The following is a 13927-nucleotide window of genomic DNA, read 5'->3' as shown; positions in this document are numbered from 1 at the left end:
GAAGTAGTAGAATAGATCACAGACAAATAGTGGATGCAGTGAGGAAAGATAAGAGATGCACAGGGTGGCACTGAGTCACAGTGAGTGTGACGGATTGTGCCCCGAGGATGCTGCTGCTTTTATTCTTCTACCTGCTTACTCTGTTATTTCCGCCTCCTCCCACACACACACACACACACACACACACACACACACACACACACACACAAGCCTTGCTCTTAACTCTCATTCCTCTCCATCCTTTTCATTTTCCTGCGTGGGAGGAGCGCTGTGCAGCAGCGGCCATTTTGAATTATATAGGTCAGTGGGAGATTGTGTTTTGGTGTTTGGCTGTTATGTTATGCCTGGTCTGGTGTATGTTCACAACTCAGACAGAGGCTATGAACATAGGTACAGGACACACACACATTGATGTTACTGTTCCTACTGATGGGAAAATGAAAGATCAATCCAACAAGGTCATGATGCAAACCAATAGCAATACACATGCAAATGAACCATGGAACACAAACAACAAACCAATATTTGACACATGGTTCTGACGGAGGGAGAACAACAACACACACAAACAAAAGTTACCGAACAGGTCTCCAGAACTAGCTGTGACAAAGACACAATGGAGTCTGGGAAGAAGGAGGAGAAGAAGGATTTAGAGACTTAGAGCCAAGTTCACAGTTTGTCTTCTCTAGATGTGAAACTCAGCTGGACTGATGAGCACAGACAGCTGGAATGTCAAATTAACATTTCACACACACACACACACAGTTTCCTTGGAGATTCTCTTGCTCACTCTCAAATAGGTCCTCCATATCTATTTTTGTACCTTTCCCAAACCTCTTCTCCCTTACTCATAAACGAACTAATTAGAAATTATGCAAATGACCCAAAAAACAGAGAGAAAGAGTGTGCGTCAGTGTGGGTGTTATTCTATGTGTATGTGTGCCATCCAACCCGCAGAGAAAAGCTCTTCAAAGGCTGTCAACCCAGCTCCTCTCCTCCCTCATCCTTGAGAGAGGGAGAGGGAGAGAGAGAGAGAGAGAGAGAGAGAGGGGGGGGGGGGGGGGGGGGGGGAATCAGAGGGCTGTAGCATTGGATGCAGCATGGGTAAAATTTAGACAGAAACCTGCAGATTAAAGTAAAGACAGGAACATGTGCAGTGAGGATGTGCACATTTTTTAAGCCTCAGAAGCAAATACATCACCTGACAGACAGGTTTCACTGAGCATATCAAGTTAATTTAAATATCACATTACAAATATAATATAAAAAAATAGGCAAACTAGTTTTCATAAGCAGCCGGGCACTTTAGTTTTTAGTTAATGTTGCTCCAAGAGGCGTTAACAGAGCTTTGTTGGGGACCAATAACAAAATATTAAACATCACCAGTTAGCCTTTAAGGGATCGCTTCAGAGTCGATCAGAGCCTAAAATTGCCACGTACCATTCAGTGGAAACTACATGGAATGACCTTGCAGCTTTCAGATGAGACTAACAAGTCAGAATTGTCACTACCAGTCACATTGAACTCAGTCGTTCAAAAACTCACGCGGCTCTGAAAGGAGCCGTCTAAAGCCTTTGTTTATTGTTTTAATCCATCTCTTGCAAGCCTCTCAACATTGTGAACGTGCAGAAGAGAAATCGCTTTATACCCCTTGAACACGTGGCGCTACAAACATAGGAAACACTCAGCATGTGTATCCAGAAACTAGCTGTGATGTTGACTCAATGATCCATGCACTTCTTGGCATGGAGCCTGTTGTGTGCAGCGGTAGGAAATGAGACGTCGGGACTCACAACAAAGACTGTTTACTGGTGAACGAACGAGTTTGCACATTGAGGGGTCGATCAGGGGCACAAAGAGTAAAGTGAAAAGATCATCTGTAACACATTACACTGCGGGAGACTAAATGAATGGCTGCCGGATGAGGGAAGGAGCTCTTTGTTGTACAATGCCGACCTTATGAGGGGAAAATAAAGAACCGGGGAGATGAGCGAGGAGAGAATTTACAGTAAATCAAGTGCAGGTCAGCTTGAGATCAGAAGCTCATAAGAACTATCTCAGAGGCCTTGTGAAGGCATACAAAGTATATGATCACATGACACAATGGTAACAGTGCCATTACCGGCATGGTGGTGTATTTGCAGATGTAGGCTGGACCTCCATCAGTGTCTCCAGCTAAGCGGGGGCTCACACCGCCCTCCTCAGGCCATGCTGCGTAACACACCGCTGCTCCACACTAGAGGACTGTGGGAAACAGTGACGTCATCTGGAACCACTGCTGGCTTGTGTCTGGTGTTAGTGTTGATGTGCACGCATGCCTTTCATGTCCCCCAATGGGCTCAACTGGTGCATATATGTGTGGCTTGCTGGCATGTATTGTCTCAGTGGGTGTTTAGTATGCATCACCACTGCTTCAGTAACGACTTGATTGATGAGCGCTCTCGTATTGGTCTGAATTATCTCCTGTGTGTGTGTGTGTGTGTGTGTGTGTGTTTGTGTGAACATCTGTGACAGTACAGATCTCTATAGGAGGCTTTTTTTTGTTTTGTTGTAGGAGCAGATCGTCTGCAGAGCCAGCGTGTGCCTCTTTTGTTCCCCTTTATCTCCGTCTCTCTGTTGTGATTGGTGCTTTGTCAACTAGTTGCTACTGCGATTGGTTGCTCTGGCAGAGGGTCGTGACCCAGCAGATGGGTCTATAGTGAGTGTTTAGACACGCCATTCCTCTACACACGAGTGCCCTTATATTGCTTTCAACACATACACACACACACAAATTAGGCTGATGTAGCCAACCTGACAAGTCTGTATTCATACAAAAAGGCCAGAGACAGATAACTTACAATCTCAAGCAGAGAGCCACAGTGTGATGGTGTTTGAAAAACTACGCAAGGCCGTCTGTCCTCTGGAATGTAACGTCTGCTTGGGCGCATGTATCGGTACGCAAACCTCCATGTGTCTTTGTATTGGCATGCAAGCATCTGGTGTGTGTGTTTTGTCTGTATGTATTTAAAGGGAGGGGGGGGGTAGACAGCTGAGGATACCCCATGCAGTCCTCTCATTCAACACAACCAGCACAAAGACACACACACAGTGAGCTGAGGTACAGGTCAAAGGTGAGGAGCTATATAGCCTCCGCAGCCTCGTGGCTTTCCATTCAGTCACAATTGGGTGACACAATAAGCATGAGCACACACTCAATGGGCCCTTTAGCACAACGTTGGTGACGTTTACGGTCGCCACAGCTGTGAGGAGAGGAAGGGAAGGAAGGGACACACGGCGTGGAATGAAGACCCTTAGGTGCACAATAGTGGTCACACAGAACACAAAAACAATCAAATAAAAAAATATATATAACTATAATAAAATAAATATTGTTGCCACATTAGGCCACCTTACAAAGCTGTCCTCAAAAGCGTTTAAAAGCCATACAAAGACCATCGTGTACCCTTTAAAAAAAGAAGGCAGAAAGTCAGGCGACTGAAAGATTTTATCCTTGGGAAACACATACATATATATACATACATATATATATATATATATATATACGTATATATATATACATATATATATATATATATATACGTGTATATATATATATATATATACGTATATATATACATATATATATATATATACGTATATATATATATATATATATATATATATATATATATATATATATATATATATACGTATATATATATATATATATATATATATATATATATATATATATATATATATATATACGTATATATATATATATATATATATATACGTATATATATATATATATATATATATATATATATATATATATATATACGTATATATATACATACATATATATATACATATATATATATAGTAAAGCTTCACTGGTGGCTGATATAAGTAAAAACATTTTCACATTTGGGGGACTCTTATGTAAAGCTTTATTAAATGTAATATTAATACCCCAGATGTATTATCATGTCTTTGTGAAAACTATCAATACTACAGTTACGTTAAATGCAGACCTAATGAGCCTCAGCACCTGTTTCTAATGCATCAAGGCGATTGATTATGTTGGGATATCAGGCAACTGATTTTAATGTGTGGCTTCATTGTGACGTTGCAAAGAGAAGCCACGACCCCTCCACCACTGCTTTGCTTATTCATAGATCATTCAAGCGGGTGAACCTTTGCTTCGTGTCTGCACACTCAGTACGTGACATCTGATCAGTGATGCCATGAACACAAGAGTACAAATCAATTGTATTTTAGCTGCATGGAAAAGTAATTACAGAGAGATTAGATGAGCAACTGGTTCAACTGGCCTCAGGGCCAGTGACATATTATATCTACCAAACAGTGAGGGAGGAAGGGAGAGATGAGGAAACAGCTCGCCACAATGACGCCACATTTATAAAATATTTCAGCTTCAAATGTATCTGCCTGTAATCTCTATTATTATTTTGGTAGAGCTGTGGCTCCTTTGATATTGTGTTTTGTCTTTTAATGACAGAACAGAAAAAAATTAAGTCAGATTTTCTGTCATATCTACATATCTTTTCTGCTCTGCATGCAGAAAATTGTATAGATGTATTACAGATTATGGAACACTCATCTATATGTAAACACATAGATGAGTGTTCTGCTCAAACAGGCTAACTGTGGCTCCAGAGTCAGGATGTGCCTCCTCCTACTTCATTAAATTAAGACCTCTGACTCAACCAACCAGTCACAGACACACTCCTATTGTGTGGGTGAAGGACTTCCGGGGAGTACAAAGCAACGTGGGTAACTGGAAAGGAGTGGCCTTTAAACATATTTAAAGAAAATATAAAACTCCTAGCAAAGCTGAGATTGCCCAAAAACCACAGCAGGCCTTCACAGCCTCCACATCAGCCATGGAAAACCCTGAACTTTGGAAAAAGAAAACTAAAATGACAAGACCGAGGAGGAAAAAAAAAAAAAGGAGACAGGGAGGAGGCACTGAGCAGAGATGTGATACATACAGCCACTTATATTTTCCTTCTCTTTTCTACCACAGATAAGCATACAGAGGGAGGAAAGGTTCTCTCCCACTTACTCTCTCTGGAACGCACATTAAGGTATTTCCTGTTAGGAGTGTGAGGTGGCCAAACAGTATTATGGGTGACTGAGTGAGCCCTCGAGCGGGCCTCATTTTCTCTCGTACAGAGCTCCTTTCCCCAGCTCCCGCTTCTCCCACCAGCTCCTCTTCTAACTGTTTTCTCTGTCAGTTTAGTGGTGACGACCCCGAGCAGTGTGTGACTAAAGAAAGTTTGCAGCGCATAGCGATATTCTCAGTGTGACTTAGTGGAGCACTTGTTACAACCCCTGTTTAATTGTTATGGACATAACTGCTAACAGGCTATATAAATGCACTCAGTGACTGAAATAAATAAAGATGAAAGAAAGAACGAGTGCAGTCAACCCTCCGGCTCTGTGCTATTCCACTCCGGAGCTCTGTTTCACATCTGGCTTCTATTGAAGGAGGTATTGGGTTGCACTCACTCTTCAGCCTCTGTTATGTGTGAATACCAAACCCACACATGAATGCATGTGAAAACACACACACACACACACACACACACACACACACACACACACACACACACACACACACACACACACAGAGTTAATGGGCACTTTACAACTCACATGGTTACACACGAGTTTCCGAACACAAGGCATCATATTACAAGTTACTATCCTAAAAGCTCACACTGCCTCATGTTCATACTAAGTCTGGATCGGCCGGTGGGACAGCCGGCAGAATGAGTAGCTAACCATATTACTGCGCCGTCGCTTACAGACTGAACACGTGGCCTGAATGATAATCAACCCAGACTGTGCTCAGGAACATGTGCTCATATACAGGACATGGACTTCTGGCCGGGCCAGTAATGACAAAAACATAGCTCCAATTTTTTGGGATCACACTTGTGTAAGTTGCATATTGGACCATGACTGGCTACCCCACTAGTTCTCATACATACATGTCGTAAAGTCAGATTCATGTTAAGCACAGACATTTTCCCTCTTCAGCAAATTCATTTCTAGAGTTTAACTCTAAGTAAAAATGGGCAAAACCCATTTTGAGTAGAGAGGGGCATTAACAATTTGTATTTTCTTTATATTTTAGCCTGTTCAAGCACTGATTCCACTTCCTTAAAGTGTGTACCCACACTCTGGTTCATCCTCCTTTGCTCTACATTCATATTCCTCTTATAATGTCCTATTCCACAGCCACACCCTCGCCAGTTGTTCCTCTCTTAAGTATCTTCCTGCCCACACCCACGCCTCCCTCTTCTGTTGTTGTGCCAGCCATTGGTGGACTTGCATTTGTAACCATGGCCACAGAATACTATCACAACCCGAAGTCTCTGAGCCGTGCAACAGATGGAGCAGAGACACAAACAAATCTGTTGTGTGTTGACAGAAACAGAGAGACAGAGAGGAAGCAGGAACGAATGAGTCTCATATGCTCCACGTGTTTCTCTGTACAATGTGTAAGTGTGTGTGAAGGGAAACAGAACTCTGTAAATCAGGTAGGACATGACGTTCTGGAACACCTGCATGTTCTGTGAAGATGAACTTCTTGTGTACGAGTACCTGCTTGCCGTGGTCCTCTCTTTCTCCTGAAAGCAGCGCCGGACTGCAGCGCCTCCAGCAGGCCATCCATGATACCAGTTTCATCCCCCTCTGTAAACATAGCATCAACAACATCAGCAATGCATCAACAAACCCTGGAACAAACCCATATGTGGAGACACATTTCAACTTGTATTCATGTCACACACACACACACACACACACACACACACACACACACACACACACACACACACACACACACACACACACACACACACACACACACACACTACTCCATTATCAGAACCATGTTTTTTTTAAATCAATACAACCCTGACATACACGCTAATCTTCTTTTGGTGGTTTTTCTAAACCCTCTACCTATCGCTGTTTCTCATAGACACGCCAACACACACACACACACACACACACACACACACACACACACACACACACACACACGTGGGCAGCGATGTTATTTACCAGCCACGTGGCCACGTTGGCAAATTAGCTACATTAACCCAGATAAGCAGTGACCCAGTTCAGCTACTGTCTCTGCTAGGAGCTACATGCTGCACTTTCTGGAAGGTAACCTCTATAAACACACAAACACAGCCTTACTGGAAAGACACACCCACTGAGACCAAACTTGCTCATGAACATTCAAATAATTGTGGCTGACGGTTAAAAGGGTGCCGACTGGAAATGAACCTTGTATCAGTGTATGTGTACAGGTACAGTTTGTACGGGTGGTTTCGTTGCTTGTTTACATGCACATTGTTTATCTGGGGGTCTTAAATCAGAGATCATGTTTTGTGTGAAGCTCGTTCTGTGGGCAGGATTCAGTGGCTCATCTCAGCGCTCAGGCAGATGGTTCTAATTATTTCAGTCGGAACCTGAATAGAGACAGAGGGGTCTAAAAAGGGGCCAGCGAGGTGGGGTTAAAGGTTTATGTCGTCACCTCCCCAACCCCCAAACACAAACATCTCTTCTGCTCACACACACACATGCACACGCACACACACACACACACACACACACTATATCTAATCCTGCAGTAAGCCATGAAGCAGATGGTCTGTGGTCTCGCCTGTCACGTCAGAGAAAGTCTCCCTCACACACTCCACAGGACTTCCACGGCTCACATACACCCCTCAATGTCCGTGTCCTGGAACTACACAGATAGTTCAGAATGATGTTTTTTTTCTCCTTCCGGGGAAACACATCTGGCCCATTTCCACTCACTCTAATCACATGGTTGGCTTAAACGAGTGGTGGAAGACATACAAAGCTATTTGTGACTGTACTGGAGGCGATGGAGGGACCACACAATGACCTGGTTGTGTTTAAAACAGGCTGAGTGAACTCCCGACTGAAGCTAGAATGCCCGAGGGTCGGTGCACTGTACAGCATTAGACATACAGCTCTTTGGTGTTTTAGTGTGAGCGTGGCCAGGGGCAACACTGTTTCATAAAGCCACATACAAGTCTTCATTTCACAGGGAAGCTTTACAATGTTCGGTTTGTTAGCGGTTATAAATAGGGCTAATAATGGGGGGGAAACACACTTGTTGGGTTCAATCACTTGTTGGTAATCATGTGCTCTTGTAGTCACATGATTCTTCTGTGGAACAGGTATCTGGCTAATGGTGCTATTATTGAGAATCAATACAAATCAATATTGAAATGGCCTCAAAAACTATGGTGGCAAAGTCAGAGTCAGTACAACAATGCCATGGATTATGAGCAACACACACACACACACACACACACACACACACACACACACACACACACACACACACACACTGCATGATACAAACAGCAAAGTATTGCCTGAACCAAGTAAGAACATAAGACGGATTAATTAGCATAATAGTATTAGATCATGAGCTCTTAAACATGTCTCTTTGGTCCTGGTCTACATTGAATGCACACACACACATTGGCAGATTCTATTTGGCATGCACACACACACACCTACACACACCCCTACACACACACACTATCTTGTGTGGAGCAGTAGCACCCCTAATGGACGTTCACACAATAACAGACGAGGACATGAACAGAAACATTTACAGAGAGGAGAGGCGTTACAACAAACACAAAGAAAAAGAGAGAAAAGGAAAAAGAGTACGGGAAGGAAAAAAAGTGTTCAAGTGGGTTGGAGACAGAATTTGGATATTCCTAATGCGCCATGATCGTGGCCCTCTTTCACAGTGGCCTGCAGTGAGGCAGGTTACCCAGGCTTATCCCCTCCGTCACCATGTGCTTCTCTCCTCCACTCCTTACCTCCATTTCTAGAAGACAACAACACAGTCTAATCCTCAAGAGAGCATATGCTGCCCTACTACTCTCTTCCCCTCCCCCACACTACTCTCTCACTCGCTCTCTGTGTAGAGCACGAGCACTCCTAGTGGCAGTTCCCATACCAGCATCTGTGTGGGTGTGTTAGTCTTTGCCACGTACATAAAAGCACACATTGTTTTTACAGACGGTACTGACACCTAGCTGTGGAAATGAGAAAAGGTTAGTGGCTCAGTAGTCTGGCATGTTTCCAAATATGAGTGTATGACAGCCAGGGATCTTTTAGTAGTAGTAGATAGTATTTATCAGATCAAGAGAGCCAAATAAAGCCAAGTAAAAACAATGATTTGATGGTCAACATGTTAAATAAGCATATTCACAATAACTACCATTACATGCGCAGCACATGTGCTTAACTGAGGCCGCACCGAATGAGCGCCTGTCTGTCTGACTCGCATAGGAATGACAAGGCCACAAAGTGCAAACACACACTGACCTTCCAGGGTTTAACCAACAACTGGTATATTATGTCTACAAAGGGACAGAAAGTGATAAAGAGTAGCATTCAGAAAGAACAACATTCATGAGATAGTGAGGGTGAGAGAGTGAGAGTTGAAGGGTGGGGAATTGAAATAACAAAAAAAAAAAAAGGGAACAAAGACGATGTGAGCATGTGAAAGTATAGCTGCTGAAAACAACCTTTGTGTGACAGCCATCCAGAATGATGGTTATAAACAAATACAGAACAAAGACCAGGTGTGTGTATGCCGGGTTTGAGTGTGGTTGAATGTAAATAGGGGGTGTTGAATGACTCTGGGCTACAGGGGCAGTCAAATATGCCACCTGTATGTAAATAATCTCCATACACACAAGCACTCATCTTTGAAGCACTATTGTGTTCCATGCACGCATGCCTCTGGAGGCTGCGCATGAAATTTGACTACCTTACTTTCTACCACAAAATGTCTTCTCCATACTTTAAACACAGACACAAAGTATTCAGAGTGGAGCCTCGGTGCTCGCTGTGTCTTTAACTGCCCTTTAAATGAACGACGGGGGGAGGGAAAGGAAAAAAAAAAAAAAAGAAGAAGAGGGAGAGGAGAAGCCAGCTGGAACATGGAGCACGAGGAGAAAGGCTAGAAAGACTTTTTGTGAAAGAGGTTTACAAAGCTGACACACAAATACACATTCTAAAAACACACAAACACTTCTCCAACACATAGGCAAAGCAAAACAGAAACAAACTAGTAGCAACTAGTGGTCATTTTGTGACACACACACACACACGCGCATACACAAACACACAGGGTGCACTGAGGCTGCAGCACATTTTGAGTGTGGAGTCCCAGGAGAACATGACTGGAGCCAGAGAGAGGAGGAATGTACTGAAACTAGGTCACAGTCTGAGAGAAGGGGAAAAAGTGCCTGTGCATAAATGTGTGTCTGCAAGGCAGGATTTTAGTGTTAACTCTGTGTGTGTGTGTGTGTGTGTGTGTGTGTGTGTGTGTCTGTGTGTGTGTGTGTGTCTGTGTTACAAAGCACAATATGCTGCTAGCATTTTCTAAGTATAACAGCTCATAGAAGAGTGGAAATATGTTGTTGGTGATAAAGAGATTTAGGCTTTCAAACAGTTCTCTTTTATGGAAGAAAATCCCCCGTTCACCAGAGGAGTGAAAAGAGGTCAGGCGGTTCCTTATATACATCCTCCTTGTCCTTACTTTCTGTGGAGATTATTGTTACTTGCTTACTTAAAAACACAGGTCATCAGCATTAGATTAACTCTGGTCTATAAATACTGATGGGTTGCTCTTTCTCACACACACACACACACACACACACACACACACACACACACACACACACACACACACACACACACACACACACACACACACACACACACACACACACACACACACACACACACACACACACACACACACACACACACACACACACACACACACACACACACACACACACACACAGATAATCCACAAAAACGTGGACTCTGACTGCCCCCAACTGGAATCTAAGGGAAATACAAACAGAGAGATGCGGAGTGTTTCTCTTGCTTTCAGTCACACACGCAGGTAAACAGATATGATCCAGCAATGGTGACCTGCGTTGATGTCAAGGTGCTGGTTCTTCTTGAGCTTCTCCTCCTTCTCCTTCTCTGCCTTTTCCCTGGCCAGCTTGGCCCTCTTGATCTTCTCTTCAGCCTCCTTCCTTTTCTGATTCTCCTTTACTGCTTGCTGGTCGGGGAGCAAAGAGAGAAGGATGTCAGACAATGTATGTGTGCAAAATAAGTGTTTGGTGTGCATACGTTTGTGTGACAAGTACAAAAATAATTCTTAGCACAACATTCAAGAAGACACATGTATGATAGATGTGATGGATGTCTGTATGTATACATAACTTCAAAAGCAGTGGCTGGCAGTTATCCGCAGTAACTGGTAAAACACATTTACGGTTGATGTATAAACTGATAATAGAATGGAATCGCTCTCATTCATTATTATGTCAATACAGACAGGTGTGCTGCCTTTATTTCTCCTCCTGGTTTGACATTTCACTGTCATGCATCCCTCTTTCATCTACTTATTTGTTTTTGACTCCACTTGTGTGTGTGTGTGTGTGTGTGTGTGTGTCTGTCTTTGTACTGTATGTATAGGGGTTGATTTGTGGGTGGTGTCAGTAAAGACTGAAAACCACACCATCAGTTCATTCACATGAATGAAAACACACCTGGAACATGTTTTTAAAGGTGTTGAGGTCTCCAAAGAATTCCTCTACGGAGATTTTTCTCGGGTTAAAGACAAAGTAGTCTCCCAGGTCGTTATAATGCTTCTCCATATTCTTATGCAGCATATCCAGCTTCTCAAACTGCTCATAGGCGGTACCCACAAAGCTGTGGAAACATTCTGTTAAGGAACATAGAACACATCTCTCTGTATCTGTAAGACGTAACCATCATGACTTATGATCATAAGATCTATTGTTTGACTGAATAAAGAGGATATCGACATCTTCTCCGCAAACATGTCCTTGTCATTTTGTGGAGGGGGGAAGGTTTCCAGATCTTTTTCCAGTTTCTTGATCTGACGGCCCATCGTCTCCAGGTTCTTCTGAAGTGTTTCTGCAGAAACTGCAGAAGAAACATTAATGATGCAGAGCACCTCCATACAGAGCTCATGATAGACTGTTGTGTTTTCATACTCGTATAACAATTACAGCACACTGGATCCATGAGATGGAGATTTATAGACGTCAATTAGATGCCCCATGTACCTCTGCTGGCCTTTTCAACATGGATGAGTTCGTCTGCAAAGCCCATGATCTCAGGATACTGCTCCTGGCACACATCAGCGAGGAAATGGAGCAGCGTCTGCTTCAGATCAGCTGATTTGGTGTCACGCAGCTGATTGGGAGAAGGATTGATTTAAAAATGGCACATTGAAAAGGCAATCAATCAAAAGTTATTATTGGCACTGGAACAGATTCTACTCTTGTTTTTGTGGAGTATGAGTATACATTTTACTTTTATCGGACCCCGTTTTATCTCATTTACTATATGTCAGCATTTCCACACTTGACCCCCAAGAAGTACACAAAGCGTAGAACTCCTTTCATTCACTTTATATTCTGTGTTGTTTACTGTGTCTCCACCTCATTTTACCTTGCACAGGTATGATATGGAGAAGCCGAAGGCCTTTCCATTGCGGGAGCCAGCATTCATATAGTTCCCGACGAGGAGGATGATCTGTAGAAGCTTGGGGAAGGTCTGGCTTTTACTGAACTCCTCGCAGGCTGCTGTCACAGACACCACATCTGGCTTGATGTTGTTCAGCTGCTCCTCAAACTGCAGCTTGAACAGGATGGCCTGAAGCCGTGGCATCAGCCGCTTCACACCGGACATCTGGAGAGAGAGAAAAGAAGGAGCCATTCCTGGTATGTTTGCTGCCACATAGATTGTGTGTAGTTATGTGTAAGGGGGTTTCATTCATTACTCACATCCTTCACAGTTGAACAAAGCACTCTGTGTTTAACATCATGAGGATTTTCTGTGTCTAATATATTGACAACGGTACGACTATCTCAGTATTTCAACATTTCCCATGCGTCATTTTCCATTACGCTGATTACCCTGCTATGTTTGTGGTTGATCATGTACAAGTCAGCTGGGATTTCACACAATACTGATTTTATAAAAACTAAATTGTCTGTTTTGTGTGTTTTTCCATTTTCTCACCACTACTGCAAACTGCTCGGACTCAGCCAAGTCATCGTATTCCTCCTTCATCTCTCCCAGGACAGTCATCTGCTCTGCTTCTGGTAGTAGTTTAATTAGGTTCTGTGAGACAATGAAACATATACTGTACATGACTATCAGGATCTGGATGTGTCCCAACTATGCTTGCACAAACAGGCCCTCATATACCAACACTGGGTCAAGTTTGAGCTCCATACCTGAACCATGGACTCTGTGATGACCTTCTCATTAACCTGCAGCACGGCGTTCTTGATCTCCTCATACGGGACTCGGACTGATCCCAGGAAAATGGCTGTATAAGCAGACACAGTTAACAGCACTTAATACAATAAGGATTCAGTTGAACACACTTTATTGTTGTCATTTCAATGAATGTTATTAGGGAATGCATTTAAAGTCATTGGTGTGGGGCTATCAGGACTTACAAAGGTTCTGTGAGCACTTTGAGTCGAGAATCTTCAGCTCCTTCACCTTCTTCTTCTGCAGCAGCTTCTTTTCGTCTCCGTCACCTTGCTCCTTTTTGGCTGGAAGAGTGAATAAAGAAATGGGGCGGGTGGTGGTGACATTCAGAGAAGGACAGAAGAAAGAGAAGACTTTGTTAGAAAACACGTTTCTTAGTGACTTTATTTAAAAGTAATACTAGTACAGCTGGATATGAATAGAAATAATGTTGGAAAGAAGCATAGCGGGATCCAGTGGGTTCTGTAATGGAGAGAGAGGTGGATAAGAGGGATGGACAGAG

The 13927-nt window shown here is 43.0% G+C and overlaps 1 protein-coding gene across 1 annotated transcript; it reads right to left on the bottom strand.

The window, feature by feature from the left end:
• Window positions 1–6518: 6518 nt before the first annotated feature.
• Window positions 6519–13709, bottom strand: LOC137888039 (protein diaphanous homolog 1-like; the record flags this gene model as incomplete). Its single annotated transcript, XM_068731310.1, has 9 exons — window positions 6519–6711; window positions 11035–11167; window positions 11661–11825; window positions 11936–12060; window positions 12204–12333; window positions 12592–12831; window positions 13165–13266; window positions 13383–13477; window positions 13611–13709. Coding segments are annotated over 9 exons (1247 nt in total), but the record flags the coding sequence as incomplete, so codon positions are not given.
• Window positions 13710–13927: the final 218 nt, after the last annotated feature.

Source organism: Cebidichthys violaceus, unplaced genomic scaffold (assembly GCF_023349555.1).
Source record: "Cebidichthys violaceus isolate CVI_PGR_0920_01 unplaced genomic scaffold, fCebVio1.0.p SCAF_501, whole genome shotgun sequence".
Classification (NCBI taxonomy): domain Eukaryota; kingdom Metazoa; phylum Chordata; class Actinopteri; order Perciformes; family Stichaeidae; genus Cebidichthys; species Cebidichthys violaceus.
The sequence above is the reverse complement of the archived record's forward strand: the minus strand, read 5'-3'. Positions and strand labels throughout refer to the sequence as shown.